The sequence below is a fragment of the Sceloporus undulatus genome, chromosome 2 (assembly GCF_019175285.1).
Source record: "Sceloporus undulatus isolate JIND9_A2432 ecotype Alabama chromosome 2, SceUnd_v1.1, whole genome shotgun sequence".
Lineage (NCBI taxonomy): Eukaryota > Metazoa > Chordata > Lepidosauria > Squamata > Phrynosomatidae > Sceloporus > Sceloporus undulatus.
The window spans coordinates 80,161,501-80,184,431 of NC_056523.1; the positions used below are offsets into that span (position 1 = coordinate 80,161,501).

Genomic DNA, 22,931 nt, shown 5'->3' on the forward strand with positions numbered 1-22,931 from the left:
GGTGTAATAATCTCCCCAGTGGAGCATATAGCTTTTATGTTTGTTGTTAAAAGTATTTTTAAATGTTCTGTTATGCATCACCTTGAAGGTCATTTACTGAAAGGTGGCATATATATGTTTTAATGAAACAAGAAGTTAATATTTACGCAGAAGTAAGACCTACTAAGTTAAAGGACTTACTCCTCAGTAAGTAAGTGATCATTCTTTTTAAAGAGAGAATATCTGTAGGTAGGGTTGCCATAAGTCAGGACCTCCAAACTGGGACAAATGTAGGACAAAATTATCAAATGGAGGACACATTTTGGAAAAAATGGAGGACGCTCAAAAAAATGATGGTTTTTTAAAAAAATTTCATATAAATGCATGTTTCTTAGCCATGATAAAAATGGAGGACATTTGGCATTATTCCTAGACAGATGGCAGAAATGTGCTTCCCTTTCTGGCCAAAAACCAGAAGAGGAGGAAGAGTGGAAAAAGCAGAGAAGGAGGAAGCGGAGAAGAAGAAAAGGAGGAAGAAGAGGAAGAGGGGTAAAGGAGGGGTAAAGGAGGAGGAGGAAGAAGAGGAAGTAGAGGAAGAAAAAGGGGAGGAAGAGGGAAAGGATGAGGTGGAGAAGAAGAGGTGGAGAAGAAGAGGAGGAGGAGGAAGAACAGGAAAAAAAGGAGGAAAAAGAGGAAGAAGAGGAGGAGGAGAGGACACAGAAGAAGAGGAGGAGGAGAAAGAAGAAGAAAGGCTCTTTCCCCTGCCTTGAAGCCTCCCTGGCCGGCGGAGGAAGCTTGAAGGCAGGGAGAAAAGGGTCTCCCCTCACGGAGAGACCCTTCCTCCCTGCCTTGAAGCCTCCCTGGCCGGCGGAAGAAGCTTGAAGGCAGGGAGAAAAGGGTCTCCCCGAGGCGAGACCCTTCGTCCCTGCCTTGAAGCCTCCCTGGCCGGCGGGGAAAGCGGCAAGGGAGGGGAAAAGGGCCATGCCGAGGCGAGACCCTTTCCCCTGGCCCTCCCAGCCCGCCTCTCTGGCCGGCGGAGGAGGCCAAGCAGGGAACGAGCCTTGCTGAGGCGAGGCTCCTTTCCCTGCCGGCCGGGGGTGGGGGGGGGGGGGGTTCCCGGGGGCGGGGTCAAACCGGGGCGGGACCGTGTGGCCACGCCCCAAACTGGGAAAGTCCCGCCCCCAGGCGGGATATGGCAACCCTATCTGTAGGACACCCCTGTGAAGATGGCCAGACAGGGTGCAAGTGTGTATATGTAAATGGGTTAAGATTGTGCCTTCTGACCTCATCAATAACATCCATCTATATACATGCATTTTAGGAAGTACATATTTAAGTTCTGATGTGATATTTAGGAGAAAAAGATTATTCTTTCTTTCCACATATTCACAGTATTCTCTTTCCACCTAATAAATATTTGGAGGGCCATCTATATCCACAACATTTTAAATATATTATATTACTTAGCTAATTATTAAAACAGTTTTCAAAGTCATGTTTACATTCATTTCTTTCAAGAAAACAACAAGGAGTCTTTAGCACTTTTAAAACTAATACAGTAATTTATTTTAATGTGAACTTTTGTGAATTGCAGTCCACTTCTTCAGGCGCATGCAACTTCACATTTATTGAGCCTCATATAATGGTGCCTTTTCTTCTCCAGCCCAAGGTTTAATGTATATCTACTTCCTTAACTCCTCCCATAAGTAGACTTGATCTCTCCTCAACTTTATATCCCTATGGTTTAGTGATTATTTGCTATCACATCAAGGCTCTCCAGCATTGTTGAGGATGTTACTTTTTTCCAATCAACTGGAATGAGAAATAAAAATAATGGTATCACACAGCACTTAGTATGTGCTGAACTATTCATAACAATTTAGCAATGCTTATACCTATGTATCCTGGCCAGAGTGGTGTAGTGGTTTGAGCATTGGACTATGATTCTGGAGATCAAGGTTTGAATCCCGACTTGACCATGTAAAATCCATTGGGTGACCTTGGGCAAGTCATGCTCTCTCAGCCTCAGAGGATGGCAATGGCAAACCCCCTCTGAAGAAATTTGCCAAGAAAACCCCATGATAGGGTCACCATAAGTTGGAAACATCTTGCAGGCATACAACAACAACAACACTCTTGTATAAAGTAATTTTATAGCTTCAGTCTGAAATTAATCTTGTTCAGGATATATCTTGTTCTCCTGCAACTCTGGTTTTAATTGATGGCTTCTTCCATGTCTCTTCTTTCTAATATAATTATAGTTGACCCTCCATATCCATTGACTCAACCTTCAGTGGCTTTTAAAAACATATACATTCCAATAAGTAAACTTTGATTTTGCTATTTTTATATAAGGGACACTATTTTACTGTGCCACTGTATTTAATGGATTTTGGTAACCACGGAGGGAGAGGGGAGTCCTGGAACAGGAGCCCAGTGGATATCAAGGTCCCACTTTAGTTAGATGCTTTGATTCCTGTATGGTCCCTAATAGAGAACCAGACTAGTTAAAGGGCAGTTCAGAAACAACTTGGCTCTGAATGAAGGAGAGTTACTAATGAGCTCTTTTAAAAAAAAATAAGCAAGAAGTCATTTCCTAATTTAAGGGACAATATCCCTGGATTAAAAAGAAAAGCCTTAACAACAGTATTTCAGCTACACTAATGTTGCACCTGCATTTTAAGACAACCACAGGTTTGGCTTGGAACTAGGTGGGCAGATAGGCTTGCCATATCCCACCTGGGGGCGGGACTTTCCAGGTTTGGGGCAGGGCCACACAGTCCCGCCCCAGTTTGGCCCCTCCCCTGGGACCTCCCCCCCCAGCAAGGCCCTGGAGGCAGCTCCAGCCCTCCCCATGGCTGTGTGCCACCCTCCCTCCCCGTCTCCCTGCCTGGCTCAGCCTAGAGAGCAGGTCTTAGAGACATCTGCCATTCAGAGCTATTGCCAGCCCACTTGGTATATATACCCTGCAAAAGGCATTGCTTTCAGGTTACAGTGAGCAAAGAAAAAAAAGGCCATAAATGGTTCCTGTTTCCCTGGGAGTCTAAATGCCTCATCTTTTCAATGTCTACCAGGTCAGTATTCTTGTAATTCTTTATCACAGGATCGTTTTTGAGGCCCTAAACACCTTTCCTTGTAATATGCAAATTTCTCCCGAAGCTGACTAATGGGAAAGAAGCAATCAGCCCCCCCTCCATTTGGGTTGGTTTTCAATGGCTTGGAAGGAAGAGATTTTGCCTTGCAAGTTGCTGGTAAATAATAGAAGGCTTTGGGGTAGCAAAGGCTGCAGAAATAGTTTGATCCCCCCCATAAACATCCATGGCTCAGTGCTATGGGATTCTGGGAATTGTAGTTTCTTGTGGCACCAGAGCTCTTTTGACAAAAGGAGACTGAATGGAGGCGTTGCCTGGCTGGGGGCAGAGCCTCTTGCCAGCAGTGAGAAGGCTGCGATGATGAGGAAAAGCAGGGGCTCCTCTGGTGGTCCTGGCCACTTCCCTTGGCTCCCTCCCTCCTCCTCCTCCTCCTTCTCCTCCTCCTCTCAGAGCTCATTCACACTTCCTGGCTTTTCTCTCTTCCCCCCCCCCTCTGCACTTTGAGACCCCTTTAACTGCCAAAGCTCAATGCCACAATTCCCAGAATTCCATAGCACTGAGCCCTGGCAGTCCAAGCAGTGTGTTTTGGACACAGAGATCCTCCAAATGAATCCAGTCCCTAGCTTTTATATCTCTCTCACACACTGCAGGAATAATAAAGATTGCTTTAACTCAGTGCTAGGGAATCCTGGGAATGCTAGTGTTTGGGAGACATTGAGACTTCTCTGTCAGTGATGGCTCTGAGGCCACAATAGACTACAATTCCCAGGATTCCCCAGCACTGAGCAGTCTCAAACTGGACCATTTCCTGAGTGTGGATGCAACTGGTGAGGCATTCTGGGCACTGCAGTTCAACTACGTTTGGAGGGTTATGGGACTCCCTGTCAGAGATAGCTCTAGGGCCACAATGTACTACAATTCCCAGCATTCCCCAGCACTAACCCAGGACAGTTAAATCACTCTCAAACTGGATTATTTCCTCAGTGTGGATGCAGCTTTGGTGAGGAACTCTGGGCATTTCAGTCCAGCATTGTTTTATTTCTGCAGTGCATTTTGTGCATCCTCCTTTTCCAGGACATGTCCTCTTCTGTCAAATTTCAAAATGTCCTCCATTTGGATCATGGCTAAGAAGCATGGATTTATAATTACATGGGTGTTTTTAGTTTTTATTTTTGGCCATGTCCTACATATTTTTGCTTGGGTGCCCTACATTTTGGGGTGAGGGCATTGGTCACCTTGGTCAGATAGCTTTCCAGGGATTTAACTGCCATTCTGCTATGGTGCTGGAACAAACCACCATTCCCAGAATTCCATAGCATTCAGCCAATACAGTTAAAGTGGTCTCAAACCAGATTATTTCTCCAGTGTAGATGCAGCCCAAGCCTTTTGCCACTCTTATGCCTGAGATTTCAAAGCCCAGCCTTGGCACCACAACAAACTACAAATCCCAGGATTCCATAGGATGGAGTGATGAGAGTGAAAGCAGTGTGGCAGCAGCCTAAGTGTGCTGAATGCAGTTCTTAACATGGTGCACCTCTTGCCTACAGAGTCTCACAAGACTTTTTTGTTTAACAACTTGTACCCACTAACTCCATTTCATGTCTCCTTTATTTAGTGGGGAGGAATACAGACAAAACAAGTCAAAATGAAGAAAAACCAAAGTCCCTTGACCAAAGGGTTTGGTTGTGGAATAAGCCTCTGAAATATGCAAGAGGCAATGTTAAAATAAAGCCATGTTCAATGCTCAAATGTGCTGTTTGGAATGGGGAGAGGGGGGTGGCCAGAAAGGGAAGTACATTTCCATGATCTGTCTAGGAATAATGTCAAAATGTCCTCCATTTTTATCATGCCTAAAAAACATGCATTTATATTAACATTTCTAAAAAAAGCCTCAATTTTTTTGCATGCCCTCCATTTTTTAAAAATGCGCCCTACATTTGAAAATGTTGTCCTGCATTTGTCCTACATTTGTCCCGGTTTGGAGGTCCTCACTTATGGCAACCCTATGGGCAGATAACACAGAAAACTGGAGCACCCTGCGTTGGAACCTTTCTCTGGAACCTCCATACAAACTGAGTTAAACAAATAATGTCCATTCAAACAAAATGGCTCATATGGAAGCAACCATGGGCACTGATCTACTTGTGGCATCCTGGTATTAAAATCCAGTTGATCATATATGTGAAAAGGATGGCTTGGATAAGCCAAATTTTGATCTGCCAGCTCCGGAACAGAACAAGTGGCTAAAAGCCACTTTATTGAACCATCTGAACCTCATGGCCCTGTCTCAGACAGGATCTAGAAGAGCATACTCAGTTTTAGGAGGTGCAATCCTTTTTTCTGATTTTATCTCCAGAGGTCCTCATGAGTAGAAAAACTTCAGAAGGTGGAGCTTCTGTTATCTGGTCCTGAGAAGTGGTCAGTTGAAAGCTTTTCTGTCACTTGCAAGAGATGTATATATGCATGTTTACATCCCACATTTTCAAGAAATTTCTGCAACAGCTCTTCTGGTTCATTTCCAAAGCAGAGGGTATCGAGTACCAGATGAAATGATGTCCCTAGATATCTTGCTTGTTGGTTTGCTTCCTGTCAATTTTCTACTCCAGTTAGGGATGAAAGAAATCCTATACAGTACCTATTTAGCCTTAGAGACCTTTTATTGTTATTAGTTTAATGTGCCATCAGCAAATCCCAAATGGAATGTAAATGAAAACCATATGGACTGGAAGCTTTAAAACTGCATCCCAGAAGACCAGAAATTGCTTTGAAAATGCAAATGGTATATAAAAGCATACATGAAAGCACAGACATCATATCTAATATGTTGATTAGTGAGATCATAATGTTAAGCTAATTTTTAGATTGAACAGTATACCTACAGTAACAATATTAATTTAATGCTTGCAGTTGCTATTGAGATTTTAGAAACTGCTTCATGGATGGAATCTGCACTGTTACAGCTGTTAGATGATTCCCAGACTTGTAGCATAGCTTTCCAATTTAGTGTCGCTTACATAAAATGGTTGTTTGTTGATCAGTCGGACTGCTCAGGGAAATATGTTAGAGCAACTTCCTTTCTCATTTTGAAATTTTGGGTAAGGTCCTGATGGCACCTTCTGCTGTGAGCCTTTTGGACTGAGTCTGTGGCCTCTGGGAATTCTGTAGAGAGGAAATTCCATTTCTGTGTTCATCAGTACTATCATTTCTTTCGACTTGTGATCTGGCTGCAAATCCAATTCATTCCATCCTAGAAAGAGCAGAGGTAGAAAGTAAGTAGCTGCCCCTATTGGTTCCTGCTTCCAGCAATGAGTAGGTATCTCCATGTACCAGTTTCTGCTCTAATTATCCATAGACAGATAGTAGAGGTTCTCTACTACTGTATTCTCTTTTACTTTTTGTTCCTCTCTCTGTCTCGCCCACTTTCCAAGAGGATAAACTATTTTGGACAACAGCTCTCCAATTCCTGCCAGCGACCATGCTCACTGACTATGCTGGTTGGGGAATTCTGGCAACTGTAGTCCAAAGCCATTTCAAGCTCCGATTCTTTTCATACCTGAACTCCTTCACCAGATAAGGCTGAGCAAGCCTGGATTTGCCATGGTCGGTCTCGATACGTGTGCAGGTTCAGCCCTTCAGCAATCTCTGCTGCAGGGGATGCTGTTGCTAGATCTTGCTTGTTAGCAAACACTAGTAAAGGGACACCAGTAAGATTCTCCTCTTCCACCAGTTCGGACAATTCCTGTCAAAAAATTAGAACACAATGGATTCTGAACAAATCCATTTGGAAAATATACACCAGGAACCATTGCACAGAGGGGACATTATTGGTGGCTGTGGACATGGCTTTCAAGCACAAAGTCTCTGTCATTACCATAGCTTAGAACCAACCTCTGAGACTTTGCTCAGCAAACCTCCAGCATCATAGCACAATAATTGCCACAGTTGTACTGAAGAGCCAGTGCACTATAGTGGTTAGGGCACTGGGCCAGGACTTGGGAGATCTAGGTTCTAATCTGCAATGAGCCATACATTTACTAGGTTGCTCTCTCTCAGCCTGACCTACCTCACAGGATTATTCTGAGAAAAAAGTGGTGGTGAGGAGAGCCTTGAGTTCATTAGTTGAAGGCTGGGATATGAATATAACAAACAAATACTTTTTATATTCACTAAACTATGGGAGGTGCAGAGTTGTGAAGTAAAAGCATCAAACATCTAATGAACATCCAGTTTAAGTTTTATGCTCTGTTGTTATTATCTGCTTTACATTCTTCAGAGAATCCATTGCCAGACGTAGAATGCAGTGCTGTCCAAATTGCTGAACTAACAAACCGGATGGGTTTGTGCTGTAGGATAAAGTTAATGTGAGGGGGTGGGAACTTTGTCCTACCTGCCCAGTCTCTTCAAAGCGTTTCTGGTCAGCACTGTCAATAACATAAATCTGTAAAAAGAGTAAAACACAGAGAGGAAAAGAGAGAAGGACTATTACCTATCTCCAACAATATCCCATGGGATCCTAGTTGCAGTATTATTAGAAGCTAAATCTCTTTTGGTTCTCTTTATATATGTTTCCTTTACAACATATCTGAGCCAGACGATCAAATTCCATCCATCCTAAAATAAACTAAGTAACTGGAAAATTATTTGTTCTTTAATGGTAGTCCCATATCTACCATTCAGTTACTTTGCCTAATAATAGGGCTGGCCTTCCTCCAGATTTTAATTTAGCTCACTTTTTCCTGCAGATATGGTACAGGAAAGGCAATTTGGGATGCTGGTCTGAGTGCTTACCAGCATGTCTGTGTTGCCCAGATACTTCTTCCAGTAGGTCCGAATGGCCCGTTGTCCTCCAATATCCCACACATTAAGCTTAAAGCCATGAGAGTGGACACTCTTAATGTTGAATCCCTGCAAATATGAAGCAGAAGAAGCTGGTAAGAAAGAGATCTGCTAGCGAGTGAGTGGTCATTGCAAGGTGAATTTATCATAAGTCATTATTTCTAATATGGAGACCTGTGAAGGAGAGAGGTGAAACCAAACTCAAGGTATGCCATGTGTGGGAAACTTTTGACCATCCACGTGGTTTGAATGCCAACTCCCAGAAGACCTAGCCAACATTCCCAGTGGTGAAGGATTGTGAGAGTTGTAATCCCACATCTTGAAGGTCAGATGTTTTCTACCCCTGTTCTATGGCAAAGCTCAAAATTTTACAGGCCCCAGCAAAGAAACCCCTTGGGACACAAAATACTCAATTCATACAACAGCGAGTAACTACGCTAGACAGTGAATAGAAGTTGAGTAGAAGTTGAATAGAAGTTTTCATGTCTGTGGCATGGGTGTATCTTTTAAAGATGGCAGAGTCTCATTCTTAGACTGAGATCCTAAATACCTTTCTTATGGTCTTCAGAAAGAGATCTGCTCCAGTATAGAATCATATGACCTAAGGGCAATATAGAACTATATAGAAAGGGATGTGCAGCATGATTTATATTTATGCAGATTTTAGCAGGGCTGGATGTGCAATCTTATGCATCTCTATTCACATATAAGAGTGAATTCAGTGGTACTTCCTCCCTGGATAGGACTGAACCCTAAAAGGCTGAGGGTCAAATTACATGGTAGCATAGAATCTAATAATAAGCTAAACCAGTGACCCTCAAACTTTTTACCCTTGTGACCCCTTTACATCTACATGCAGATGTCATGTGCCCCCTCAGTGTAGCATATGAACAAAAGTGTGGATTTTTCATTTGCACTTTCATATATATTCATATTTGAACATTTTATAACATTGTTTAAATAAGAACAGAATTATTTAAATACATTAAATAGTCAATTCAATACATGTGTAAATTATACACATAAAAAGGTTTTGGAAGAGGAGAAGGAGGGATCAGGGCCTCCAAGTCATGCTTGCCCCACCGTTTGGCAACCACTGAGGTAAACAACAACAACAAAGGAGAAAGAGAAGGAGGTAAAAAAATGTTGCAGCACCTTTAATACTAACTAGTTTTTATTTTAGCATGAGCTTTCATGGATATAAACCCACTTCCTCAGATGCGGTATATAGTAATACTGAAATCTCAGGTTATAAAGCATACAGTATTTATACAGCCAAGGGGATGGGATAGAATGTAATAGGATCCAGAAGGATGCAAATCATGTCCTTTGCCCTAAATTTTCAAAGGGCAGGGCAAGGGACATGATTTGCATTTTTCTTGTTCCTATTATATTCTATTCCATTCTTACAACTGTAAAAAATATGGTTTATCACTTGACGCTTTAATATAACTGTATTGTGTCTAAGGAAGTGGATTTATACTCATGAAAGCTCATGCTAAATCAAAAAAGCATTAGTCTTAAAGATTTATGGCCTTGTGGTCTCTTCCAACTCTATGATTCTATAAATGGTTTTTCCATTATCTGAGTGTAAAGCAATGTATAACAAAGCAAAAGATGAAATGGTACCATGCTCAGAATGCATTTGTCATATAACCACAGTCACTACAGCTTGCACGGCTACTGATTTGTTTTTGTTTTTTTTAATGACGCATCAGCCCCAAATCCCTTATTCAGAACTCTGCTTCAGAATAAATTGGATTCATCTCTTACATTAGGAATAAATTCTAGATAGGTTCATGCCACAGATGTTTCAAGCTGGATGTTAAGCTCTTAAACTAAAATTTCCAGACTACTTTAGTTTCTGCTGATATTTTCAACGTACATGTCAGCATTTGCATGCTTTCGAACTGCTAGGTTGGCAGAAGCTGGGACTAGGGATGGGAGCTCACTCCATCACATGGCACTTGGGCCTCAAACTACCAACCTTCCAGCCATACGTTCATTAGAACTGGGGTCTTAACGACCCCTATATTTGATAGTCATGATGAAAAATCTGTACTTAGGACAAGAGGCTACTGTTAGAACAGAATATCAAGAAACACAATGGTTTCCAATTGGCAAAGGGGTAAGGCAAGGCTGCATTTAATCACCCTATTTGTTCAACTTGTACACTGAAAATATCATACAAAGAATAGGTTTAGATTTAGAAGGAGGAGGAGTGAAGATAAAGGGAAGTAACATAAACAATCAAGGATATACATACAAATTAACCATACTACTAGAGGAAAATATCATGGACTTGGAGCAGTTACTAAGGAAGGTCAAGGAAGAAAGTAAAGTACAAAGGCAGGCTTGTAACTGAGCATAAAGAAAACAAAACTAATTATCACGGAGGTTCTACATAAATTCAACCTAAACAATGAAATAGTTAAAGATTTCCCGTATCTTGGATCATATATTGATCAGAAAGGTGAGTGAAGTCAAGCAATAAGAAGACTAGAAAAGGGAAGGGCATCAAGAAAAGAACTAGAAAGACCCCTAAGAAAATAAATTAATTTGAGATGTGGTGCTGGAGAAGAGTGCTGAGGATACCATGGACAGCCAAAAAGTCAAACAAATGAGTCCTAGAACACATCAAACCTGAACTCTTCCTGGAAGCCAAAATTATTAAATTGAGTCTGTTGTTCTTTGGCCACATCATGAGAAGGCATGCCATTAGAAAAAACAATAATGCTTGAACAGGTAGAAGGTAGTAGAAAGAGAGGAAGACTGCACACCAGGTGGGTGGACTCAGTCAAAGAGGTCACAGACCTGAATCTGCAGGACCTGAGCAGATCAGGGGAGGACAGGGGTTCTTGGAGAGGTTTCATCCACAGGATCCCCATGAGTTGGGGTTGACTCAAAGGCAGTTAACAACAACAACATAGTAATTATAGCTTCAGTTGCCTAGCCATCATGGGTCTGTTCTTAAGTCCCCTACTGACCGCTATTAAGTTTTAAGTTACAAAACAGTGATGAAAGTGAAACTAACCACATCATACATATTGCCTAAATAACGTAATTCTAAAGGGCGCAGAGAAAGTGTGTGACTGTTGATATATTGTTGGACTGTTGTTCCCAACAGCTCTAGTAATCATAGAAAGTGATGAGGGATATTGTAAGCTGCAACTAGCAGCAACCCCTGGAGGGCCATATGCTCCCCATCTCTAAATTTCATATATTTCTGTAAAATATTTGACTTCAATCTTAGCTACATGTCATGGACAAGCAAGTGGAATAATAAGCCCCTTTGCAGCTGTTATGGCAAAGCATTTCAGAATGAAATGATGATTTGCAAGGGAGAAGTAATGGGATGGGAATTCAGCATCTTCCTCTTCTTTTCCCATTGCAAATTGCAATGTTCTGCATGTAATATAGTGTGGCTATATTATAATTGATAATGAGAACTTAGATGAGCAAAATTTTAAGTAACTAACTATTGATTTAGTGGGTTCATTTCTCCCTCAACCTTCCCATGCCAATGTTCTAGGTATGAGCCAGCCTCAATAGCTATTGGCACAGGAGGCGAGTGGTGCTGTGAAGAACAAGATGCTGCTGCTGGCTGTGTTCTGAAGAAATGTCTCAGTTCCACATGGTGAGAAGGAGTGTGGAAGCTGCAGGAAGAGGCTGGTTAGGATCCTGCTTGCAAGCGTGTTTAAGACTTTCTGTGTGAAATTATGCAATCCATTCCCCCTCCCTACCCTGAAGCACTGATCTTCTTTGCTGTAGTCCTTACCTGTGTGGGGGTGATGGTATTGACTTCCTCTGATGCCAGGCGCTTTAGCAATGTGGTCTTTCCAGCATTATCCAGGCCTAGCAGAACAATCCTCAATTCCTGTTCTTCAGAGCCTTTGAGTTTTTGGATGACTGAGAGAAGTCCCTATGGAGCAATAATAGAGATTGAATGACTAGGTCTTCTACTCTTGTTTCTAACCCAGAGTGGGGAAAAGTGGCAAGGCATTAAGCTTACAGAAGCACACTTCTAATGTTTCTGCCTTTACTGTAGAGATGAGATCCTAGTTTTTTCCTAGACCTGCAGTAACATGTTTTTGAGCCTTCATCCTACCTTGTAATTTGCTTCTCAGCCTTCCCCCACAGCTCTTCTGAGTGGACTTTGGCCAACACCAGCCTTTAGCAGCTCTGAGGATGGACTGAAATGTCTCACATTCATATATTTTGCCCACATAGCTTTCCTGCTGACAGAACAGATTCTGCTAGCCTGCATTATTGGTATAATAATTCTCTTTTCCTGCACTTTTATTATATTGCCCTATCTCGCCATGCAGTTGTTGTTCATGTTGACAGAACAGCCAACACAAGAAAGTTGGTACCAAACTAGAAGACACCCCAAGATTTGCAGAAGTGCAACCAATATTGAGTAAAAATACAAAGGGAACCCCTCAGAAGCAGCCCAGTGAGAACTCAGCATGTGTTGAATGCACAAAGTTCCAGCAGAATATGGAACTACAGGAAAAGAAATTCCATCTAAACATTAGAAAGAACTTCCTGACAGTAATAATGATAATAATAATAATAATAATAATTTATACCCCACTCTTCAGCCAAAGTGGCTATCAGAGCGGCTTACAAATTGTTAATTAGATGTTTCCTTGCCCTCAGGCTTCCAACCTAAAGAGACAAGACACAAAAGGAGAAGGGAATGGCAGTGGGGAAGGGGGAAAGGCCAGCAGATCTTCTCTCCCTCTGAGGCCTGGATCATGGCAGATGGACTGCAGGGAGGGCCCTTCAGTAAGAGCTGGTTGACAGTGGTACATACTGTCTTGGAGAGTGGTGGAGTCTTTGGAGGTTTTCAAGCAGAGACTTGATGCCCATCCGTTTGATTGTGTGTCCCCACATGACAGGGGGTTGGACTGGATGGCTCTTGGGGTCTCTTTCAACTCTATGATTCTATTGAGTGGGGTGGGGAATCTAGGTGGGAGGGGGAATCAAGAGGTATACCATGGTGGATGGAATAAATTGACTCACTGGAACCGCAATACTCCCCACTGCAAACATTTTTTGTAACTACCCCTTTTTACAGATGCTAAATGTGACCCCCATAACACCATTTAGTATCATTCTGGAGAGCAGGCTGGCAGCAGTTTCTATCCTAGAGTCAGACACCAAGAGTCTCATTATGATAAGTCCATGATAATTTACTCACCTTCTGCACTTCACCCATGGTCAGGCTCTCTTCATCCTCTGCACAACTAGGTACAGAAGCTGCTTGTGCTGGTGGCAACTTGGTCCCAGCTGCGTGACTGACATGCCTGGCTCTGGCAGGGAAAAGGAAGAGGATTATGACTCCAGAATTAGCTTTTGTCTCTCCATTTACCCAGGGTGTTTAGTAATACCCTAGGTAAATCCCCCCACGCCAGCTGTCGCCCTAACATGACCCAGTCTAGTCTTCCCTGTTGAAGTTAAAGGCAAAAGATGCTATGCCCACCACAAAAGTTAAACATACTCTTAGGTTACTATCTCTTTCTATGTACAGCTTAGAGGGGAATGGTTTCCTCAGGTGACTTGATGATCTGACCATGTTGGATGTGTAGTAGTCATAAATAAGGGAGCTTGGGAGCTAAGCCATAGACAGGACTCATTTGGGTTGGATCTAATTTCATTCTCTACAGGATTTTCTGCCAGCACTGTTCTTTTCTCTAGTAGGCCCAAGGCACAACACAAAGCATCTCTTTAAGATGTTTTCTGATGCTAATTATGACTGTTTTAAGGTTGTGCCAAAGAGTTCCCTTACTTGGAATGAATGTCTTACATTATTAATCTGTGAGTGGCTCCTTGAAAACCTAAGTCTATTGTAGATGTACCAGTACAATATCAATAGCATTTGACTTTTTCTTAAAATAATTTTTTGCAGGAGCATATACAATCAGTGTCTAGCCTTCCCACACTCCCTATGAATGTTTACATTCTTGGATATTTAAGTTCAAAATACATTTAACAGGTTTATTGGAAGCCCTGGCTTTGTAGTCCTATTTTCTATGCTAAACTCCTGTTTCCTGGCCTAAGGAGAATGTTACTCTGCAATCCTGCTTTTCAATCAAAGACAGTTGCCTGAAGCATTAGTGTGAAAAAGAAAGGTGTCAGATTTGCAGATGACATCAAAATATTTGGAAGAACTCAAGTAGGCTTCAGCGAGCTCCAAACAGAGCTCTCCATAGTGGCTGAATGGGGAGAAATAGCATCTGTTCAGTTTAAATGTAGAATGATGCATGCAGAAGTAAAAAATTTTAAAAACCTAACCATAATTCACTAATGGATTCACTGACTTGGCTGTCTGATACTATTCAGGAAACAGATCTTTGGCTGGGGCTGGATAGCTTAATGAACAAGACTCAATAGCAACAGTGAGGGACGGGGAGGCAAATTCTGTTCTAAGAATTATTAGAAAAGGGGCTGAAAAGAAATTGTTCAGTCACAAAACATTTTTCTATAGCACTGTAGTGCAGCCTTATTTGGAATACTGTTCAAACTGCATTGCTCCATCTCAAAAAAGATATTGTACAGCTGGGAGAAGTGCCAGTGAAAAAGGAGTAGTCAAATTGACTAAATTGTTTTTGCATACTACAAAAGTGTGAATGTGTCGATGCTTTAATATTCCCCTCAAAAAGGAAAAAAAAAAATACAGTCAGGCCTCCACATCAATAGATTCCTTATTCACAGATTTAACCATCCAGTGCTTGAAAATATTTTAAAATACATATGCATTCCAGAAAGCAAACCTTGATTTTGCCATTTCATATAAGAGATACCATTTCACTACACCATCGTATTCAATGAGATCTGACCATCCACAAATTGTGGTATCCTCAGGAAGTCAAACCTCAGCAGCTACCCAGGGCCTACTGTAATCCTCAAGAGGAACATGGTGATTGCTTATAAAATTATGCACTGTTGGGAGAGGATCAGAATTTTTCTCCTGTTTATGATAATTAAAAGTTTCCCAATGAACTTGATTGACAGTAGGTAAAAGTAGCTGCATAACGATTCATTTATGAATAATTAATTTATGAAATTTAGTGCCACAGGCTGTAATGGGTGAGAGGACTTTAATGGGATTAGTTCAATTAGCAAAAAGGACGATCACTATTAAGTATGGTTTCTAACTAATACTGGAAAAGCACTTAACAAAGTCTCTGAGAAAGAAGTCCTTTCCGTAAAGTTGTTTTAATGCCCATCCAGACTGTGCTTATCCTTCTTGTCCTCTGCCTAGTTTTTTTTTTAATAGTAGCATCAGCATTGGAACGATGGTAAAGGAAGGCCAGAGAAACACAAGACTTTCAGTGACAGGTTGCAGGAGGAGTCTGCTACAAACAGTGCAATAAAATTTGAGTTGAGAAAGAATGGGAATTCTGTTGTAGCTGACTGTAATGCAGCAGTGTGTAGCAAAGTAAACAGCAACTGTATCCATAGTATGGAATTCCCTAGCATGGAGCCGTGGCAGTTAAAGTGGTGTCAAACTGCATTATTTCTGCAGTGTAGACGTAACCAAAATCTTATAACTGGTGGAGCCACGAACTTTTTGCCTGGCAGTACCAGTTTGTGGATTACAAGTAATATCCTTCCTTGACCATGCTACCTGTTGCTTGTGGAAGCTGGGAGCTCAAAGTCCGCTTGGAGAGGCACAAATTCCCATACCATGAGCAGAACTGAAGGGCTTCAGATTTCTCAGGAGAGAAGTTAGAGAAGCCTGTAGAATTATGGAGAGATTCCAGGAAACCTTTATCCACACATCGTTGATAACTGACTGTTGCTTTGTTGCCAGGGGAGAGTTGGGGATGGTTGTTTAGATTATTATGTTATGCTATGTTATGTTTTTGACTATTATTATGCCATGTCATGCTTTTTTTTTGTTCTTTGTATTCTTCATGATGTAATTTTGATTCTTTCTGTGTTATTATTTTATTGTTAAGGGGATTGATTTTGTATTTTTGATTTGCTATGTTAATTGCCATACATTTTTCATTGTTCTTTCTATTGTTGTCGTTATTGCTATGTATTTTTTGCTATTTATTGCTATTGTGATTTGTTATGTTATTATTATTGTTATTGTTAATTGTTATGCATTTTCTTTACTGTTGTAACCCGCCCTGATTCTTCATGATTGTGTGGGCAATAAATAAATAAATAAATATTATTATTATCATCTGAATAGAGTATCAATTTTGTTTACATGTGTGTGACATGGGGAAAGGCTTTTATCAACATGATACAAAGGACTTAAGTTTTAATGAAACTTTTCCCATCCCAGATTTTCTGAGATGGCAAAAATAGCAAGCTCTTTGATTTTCTGCAGTCTAGCAGCAAAAAATAGCTCATGCACACTCTGCGGATCATAATGACATATACAGGAGCCATTCAGACTACCTTTTACCCCAGATCAGAACCCGGATTAACCACGGGAAGTTCATATTGGCCCTGATCCTTTCACAAGCGAAAACTAGGCTTTGACACCCGTGCAGGGGCAAATGCCCCTTGGTGCGGGTCTTTTGAGAGAGGAGTAAAAGCTGTATCTTTTGGGGGGGGAATGGTTTCCATCAATATGAACATGTCCCGGGTCACGTTCAGGGGAGGGATTTAGGTCAGAGGCAAGGAAGAGGGTGGAACAAGCCTCCCCTTCATTGGGGTGATGGAGGAGGACAAGGAGAAGGAAGGAGCCTAGAGAAAGGGTGCCAAGAGAATCTGGGTGAGATGGAGCCGGAGGAAGGGTGCCAAGGGCAGTCGGGGTGATGGAGGAGGAGAAGGATGGAGCCGGAGGAAGGGTGCCAAGGGCAATTGGGGTGACAGAGGAGAAGGATGGAGCCAGAGGAAGGGTCAAGTTCAGGGGAGGCATGGTCAGAGGGAGGGCAGAGAACAGAACAAGTCTCCCTCTCACACCAGGCAGCTTTCTCTCTCTCTCTCTCTTTTTATTTTTTAATTTTTTTTGACAGACGAATGATTTTTGCAGGATACATATAGATAGAATGTGTATCTACTTGTTCTACATTTTCCCTTTCATTTTCTTGCTCCTGGAACGGCAGGCTTTTTACAAGAGTCTTTTTTAAAAATTATTATTTTTTGTTCAAAATGAGAATGCTACAATGTGAATTGTTACAAATGTTTCCCTTTCAATTTGGCAAATTGATACAAGAGTGAATGCTTTTGCTACACACAACACACATACACCTGGAGGTTTTTAAATTTGACAGAATATGCACACTCTGCCGCCAGTTTTTTTTTTAAAAAGGAGGAGGGAAAGCACCCATTCTGTTGGCCAATTGCTGTAGGAAATGTCACCTTTGACAAAAGCAGAAGTGAATTTGATTGACAGCAAAGGAGCCTTCATTTTAAACCGGTACTGCAAATGTGAACTCTCTGCAAAGAGCTGCAATGTCATTCAGGGGTAAATAACCCTGATTAAGGTAAATGATAGTGGGCACTTGCTTCCAGAGGGATTCAGGAGGGGGGATCCGAATCTGCCCAGTTCCATCCAGGGCAAATAGCTGAGTGGGAATGGGGCCACAGTTTGGGCCAAAGCACTTCTGTATTCTTTACAAGTACTAAATATTTACTGTCATCTTAACATGTGAAGGGTGTTGCCAAATGTATATGGTTAAAGGGGGTAGGAGTGTGATGCTCCATAACCAACACTGTCTGCAGGTTTTGCAAGTGCAGGTACCTTCTCCAGAAACAGGAATCCCCAGTAACTGTAAGTTATCTGATCAGTTCCCAGCAGTTGAATCCCAGAGCATTTCAGCAGCAACTCAAGAGGTAGTCAAAGCAGAACAGTAGGTTTATTGTACATCAGTAGCATCACTGCCTGGCCAGGAAATGGCACAAGTAGAAAAAATGAGGTAGAGGTAGAGATCTCATTTCTTACAGATCTTCAAATGGCAATGCAAAAAAGTTCCTGTTTTAAACATGGTAATTCATCTAGGAGAGATTAACAATAGGCATTTACAATATAGTCTTTACAATACATTGCAATACAATATATCAAACATTAATTGAACATTTATAGTGTGTAATCATCTATAGTACAAATAAATTTGCTATGACTATCATTGTCAAGATTGGTAATGTTTGCTTATATCAGAGCCAGCCCAACACATTTTGCTGTCTGACACAACCTGCTGATGGATCCTCCTGTTCCAACTCCATTTAAAGAGGAGTTGAACATGGAGGGCTCCTCACATTAGCACAGCATTGTGCAACTATTCCATTCCCAGTAAGAAAAGGATGGAAGCAGCACTGAGAAAATATGAAAGGGTTGAGAGAAGAGAATATTGCCACCTGGAGCCACCAGAAAATTAAATGAATGGCAGAAGAAGATAATGATGAAAAAACTTGTCTAGAACCTTATATACAATGCTTAGACTGCACCTGTGCTGTTTGACACTGCTTTAGCTGCCATGGCTGAATGCTATGTTATTTTGGGATTTGTAGTTTTGTGAGATATTTAGCTTTCTCCGTCAGAGACAAACTACAAATCCCAGGATTCCATAGGATGGAACCATGGCAGTTAAAGTGGTGTCAAACTGCATTATTTCTGCAGTGTAGATGCTGCCTTTGTTTCCAAGGTGTCATTTTGATACTGGAGAGAATAAAATCCTGTTACATTTCTTACCCTCCCTGGAAGTAAATAATAATAACAATAGGGAAAATATAAAATCGAGTAATTTAAGAATTTGCTTTTCTTCTCATGAAACCCAAAAACTGCTGTTTGAGGTAACGGTCTTGCTGTACATAATGGCACAGCCAGTCCTGTGTGATCAAGTCTGTTTTCAAAACTAAAAAGAAAACTCCCTCATAAGGGCAAGGCATCAACACTGAAAAGCAGAACATAGGCTTCAAAAGGAGTAAAGAACATAAGGGCACCAATACCACTGGAGAAGACAGTTGATGTCAGGGGAAAAGCTCCCACTTTTTGGGTTTGTCAGGGCCATGTGGTTGTAAAGGTCAGGGCCATGGGTATGATGTGGCCAGGTCTATGCAGTAGGTTGTTCCAGCACAACAAGTTTTCCATTCTGCTTGGCAACCCAGAAGGAACTAAATAAGGGCTGGGAGAATAAGTCAGTTGCATTTTATTGTACTTTGGCTTTTTCTGTTACAGGACCCATTTTACGTCTGGTCATCAGGTGTTATATGCAGGCTAAATGAAAAAGGTGAATTTAGTTCTCCATAAAACGCATTAGCTACAGTGTCTTTTTCAGTCCCACAGTGCCAAGTTAGCCACACCTTCAGGGGAAGTTTTCAAATACATATGTAATAAATGTTATTTAAAACATATAAAAGCAATATACGTAAATCAGCAGGGATGTTGTTTTTTATCCTCATATCCTCATAAAAATGGTCAGTAGATGCATTTGTATAATCACATTGTGCTGGTAATTACAATACAGGCATACCTCAGTTTCACAAAGCCTCTGACAAGGAAGCTCCTTTTTTTTACTAAGGAGATAACTGCACTACACTCTTATAGGGTTGCCATTTCACTTTTACTGCTCTGGCTGCTTCCTGAAGCATTCAGGAGTTTGTAGTTCAGTGAGGCCTAAAAGCTCTCTGGCTGAGAATTTTAAATGCATTTCCCTAAACTGTAAATCCCAGAATTCCACAGGAGGCAGTCAGAGCAGTGAAAGTGAAATAGCAGCACTATAAGAGTGTTCTGCAGTAATATAAAGTCTTTTTATGCCTGCCCAGCTCCACTTTCCTCCTTGTCCTTTGTCTAGCTGGAAGGCTTTTTAACAACATCAGCATAGGGAGAAGGCTGAAGGAGAGTTCTGGAAATACAGACTTTCAATATCAAATTGCAGATGATATCTGTATTAATGCAATCAAGTCTGTGCTGAGAAAGAATGGGGTTGTATTCTGACTGATCCTACTGTAGCTGGTATAGGCAAGGTGAACAGCAGCTGCTTCCAGAATCCCTAAGGGGTTGTTCCCACAACTTTTAACTCCGAATCGTGATGTGGGGCATATGACCCTAGTTCCCACTGGATATCGATTCTGATCCTCATTGGATCAATTCCAGTGGGGATAATGCGGAACAAATGCAGTTTGTTTGGTAGCAGTTATTTTGAGGTTCTTTTGGGAATAATTGATTCTGACGCGATTCCTAACAGTGGAAAAGCCAGATCAGAATTGATTCTTTTTGAGGGGAAGGACAAATGGCAGAGGGGTGTGTGCCATCCATCCCCAGAGACTTCACACACACACACAGTGCCGCCTTTTGGGTTCCTTTTTAAAAAATAAAAAAAAATCACAAAATAGATAGATTGGTCAAGCAATTACTTTCAGCTTAACCATTCTGTTGCTATTTCAATTAATTTTGCTTTAAAAAAAAAAGTCTCCCCTGGCCTCCTCCCAGCTCCCTCCCCCGGCCTCTGCGCTCTGTTCCCCAACTTTGCCTTTTCCCCTTCCCCAGCCTTGCTCCCATCCTCCTCCCCTCCACTTGGCCTTCCCCACAGACCCAGCTCCTAGGCTGTGAGCAGTGGCTGCCCTCCTTCACCCATTGTCCCCTCTGCAGGCCTCTTGTGGGCCCAGGTACCTGCACAGGGGGAGGGATAGAAGGATGGATGGAGTTAGTGGCAGGTGCCATCTCTGCCCTCCAGGGTGCCTCCTCCTCCTCCGACCCACTGTGCTACCGACCTCTGGCCTAGCACCCACGGAACAACTCACCCATTGGCATGTCACTGCCATTGGAGCGGGTCCAGGGCCGAGAGGTCATCTTGGAAGAGCTGGCACTACACACGCTCCGGAGCAGTGAGAGGGGCCCGGCCTGGCAGAAACAGAGAAGGGCTCCCCACCTGCTCCCTGTCTGGGCCCTGAGCCCCAAGCCCAATCCTCCTCCACCTCCCTGAGCTGCCTGCCAGGGCCACCACTGACCTCTCCCCCAGCTCAAGCAGCAGATCCATGCTGGGTGACAGGTTGGGGAATGGGGTGTGGAGACCGAGGAAGGGGCCAATGTCTGGCCGGGGGGAGGGAGCACAGAGACCGGGAGAAGGGCCAAAGCCAGGCTGGGGAAAAGGTGCCAACAAATGGGGACAAGAATTGTGCCAAAAAACAGCGATCCCAAAAGGTCCCAATTTGTAGTATGAATGAGGGACCTTTTGGAATCGATTAACACACTGGAGTGGAGCTGGAGCGGGAATCGGATTTTTCAGTAAGTGGGAATGGGCCCTAAGCATGCATGAACAGCAAAACATGGAGAAAAGGGGAAAGCAGATTAGATTGACCATATATCTCTAGCTTGTTGGTGTTTTTTTTAAGTGTCAATCTGGCTACCAGAATGGAAATCATAAGGAAAGTGGAGTCTGGTGGAAAAAAGGAAAAAAAAATTTCTGGGTGCATTTTGGGAGATGCCTTCAAAGGGTCTCCAGAAGGTTCAAAATGTTTTTGTTTCCTTATGCAAGGCATGCCTGACATAGTTGCATCATTTCACATGGGGATTTTGTTAAGTTTTGAATTAAAAATTGCTGAAAGATGATGAACGTCTTTTTCTGGTGTAGGAATCCATGCCTATTTTTCCCCATGTTATTTCTGCCTCTTGCACCAAATTTTCTGTTAAAGAAATAATTCCTAGGAATGCATCTACTTCATCAATTGAGGTACACCTGTAGTAGTAGATGTGCTGTTTTGAGGAAGAATTAATGTTTTTCCTATATATTAAGTGCAGCACATCCAGAAAAGGGAAACACAGAAAACTGTCTGGATATGGCAAAAGGGGTGGGGGGGGGGAAATAACACTTATAAGACTAAAAGCTTTGATCATACCAGGGGAAAGACTTTCAGCTCATGTGCAAGGACATGTACTATTTGGGTCTAGGTTTCACTGCTTCTTAAGGTATCAATATACAAAGAATATCTAAAGATGGCTCCGTGATGTGAATATATTCTGCAAGCTTCAGGCTGGATGAGAGTACCCAATCACTGCTCATGGCTGGTCTTTTGAAGTTCTTCCATCTCCCTCCCATGTGCAAATTGTTTATCCACTTGAAGCTCAATCTAGTTAATGCAGCAGGACCTGGCCCCAGGCAGAGCTCAAAATGAATTATTGACAGTATTCCATACTGGCTTTTATGTACTTAACTGACATCATTTATTCTCACTACAAATGTTGGATTTTCAAAAACATTATTTTATTTTTGGTGTCCTCTATGACAGCCGAGAGAAAAAAAGAAGAGAGGCAAAGGGGAAGGGGACGTATATTTATGTGAGGGACAGGAAGCATCACAGCATAAAGCCTCACCCTTGGCCACTGGCAACCCCACCCAGGTATTTTCTTGTTTCTGAGAATCTCACAGATGCAGCTACTCATGTATTTGCAGGCTTTCTTGTGCAGTCAGCAGGTGGAAATGTATCTCTTCACTGATACAGAAGCAGAGAATGCCAGAGTTCAGATTCCTGGGTAGCATTAAAGCAGGACTAGGAAAATGCCACATGAGCTAGGCCTCAGGTTATTCCCCTTGGCAATAGGCCTTCCACATGCATACTGTACCATCCAGTGAGACTGACACATACTGGAGGGAATCAAAGAATAGTACAGGTTAGAGGATGGCAGCATTAGCAATCCCTGAAGACAGCTTTCATTAACTACCCACAGTCCTCACTAGAGTTCAGGAAAAAATTACTGGTTGGCGTGTCTTGCTGAATCCTAACAGCATAATACTTTAATGTCTTGGTTTTTCAGTCCCCCATCCATCTACTGTACAAGGGAATGAGAGGTGCCAGCCTGCAAGGCATTGTACTATCAGTACAAGTCAAGTTATGAGATCTGTGCAGGATCCTCCTGATGGTATACACACTTCTCCAGAACTTACATAGATTTGCACTAAAACAGTGAACTAGGAAACTGTTTTGTGAGGGATTCACTTTAGGTTGTTCAGCCATGTAGGAAATCAGCCCAGTCTACAGTCAGGTCACCAGGGGGCAGCGTGATTCAAGGGATTTCCCCCCCTGGCTCTTGCACTATGCTTCTGGCAAGAGTGG

The 22,931-nt window shown here is 42.2% G+C and overlaps 2 protein-coding genes across 4 annotated transcripts in view; both read right to left on the bottom strand.

Annotated features, from left to right (window-relative positions):
- Positions 1-5,786: 5,786 nt before the first annotated feature.
- LOC121922849 (ADP-ribosylation factor-like protein 3) lies at positions 5,787-18,390 on the bottom strand. The gene is made up of 7 exons (XM_042452737.1): positions 17,623-18,390; positions 13,114-13,225; positions 11,686-11,829; positions 7,860-7,976; positions 7,459-7,509; positions 6,625-6,810; positions 5,787-6,318 (listed from the first exon to the last, which is right to left on the bottom strand). Exons 2-7 carry the CDS (start codon positions 13,129-13,131, stop codon positions 6,271-6,273), a joined length of 564 nt encoding a protein of 187 aa, XP_042308671.1. The 5' UTR covers positions 13,132-13,225; positions 17,623-18,390; the 3' UTR covers positions 5,787-6,270.
- Positions 18,391-21,669: 3,279 nt separating this feature from the next.
- The window catches only part of LOC121922482 (uncharacterized WD repeat-containing protein alr2800-like), a 35,905-nt gene continuing 34,643 nt past the window's right edge, over positions 21,670-22,931 (bottom strand). For 2 of the 3 annotated variants that reach the window (XM_042451988.1, XM_042451989.1), the window contains one exon: positions 21,671-22,462. In XM_042451988.1, the coding sequence (XP_042307922.1) occupies positions 22,400-22,462 (63 nt within the window). In that variant the 3' untranslated portion in view covers positions 21,671-22,399. Of the gene's footprint in view, positions 22,463-22,931 lie in introns of all 3 variants that reach the window. The other variant, XM_042451991.1, reaches the window with a different exon arrangement.

What these genes read in the sequence shown, in the direction of transcription:
- LOC121922849 (XM_042452737.1), bottom strand. An exon ending in ATACCATCACCCCCACACAG is followed by an intron (nt 7,977 to 11,685) that starts GTAAGGACTACA and finishes TCATATTTGCAG; the next exon opens with GGATTCAACATTAAGAGTGT. An exon ending in TGGGCAACACAGACATGCTG is followed by an intron (nt 7,510 to 7,859) that starts GTAAGCACTCAG and finishes CTCTTTTTACAG; the next exon opens with ATTTATGTTATTGACAGTGC.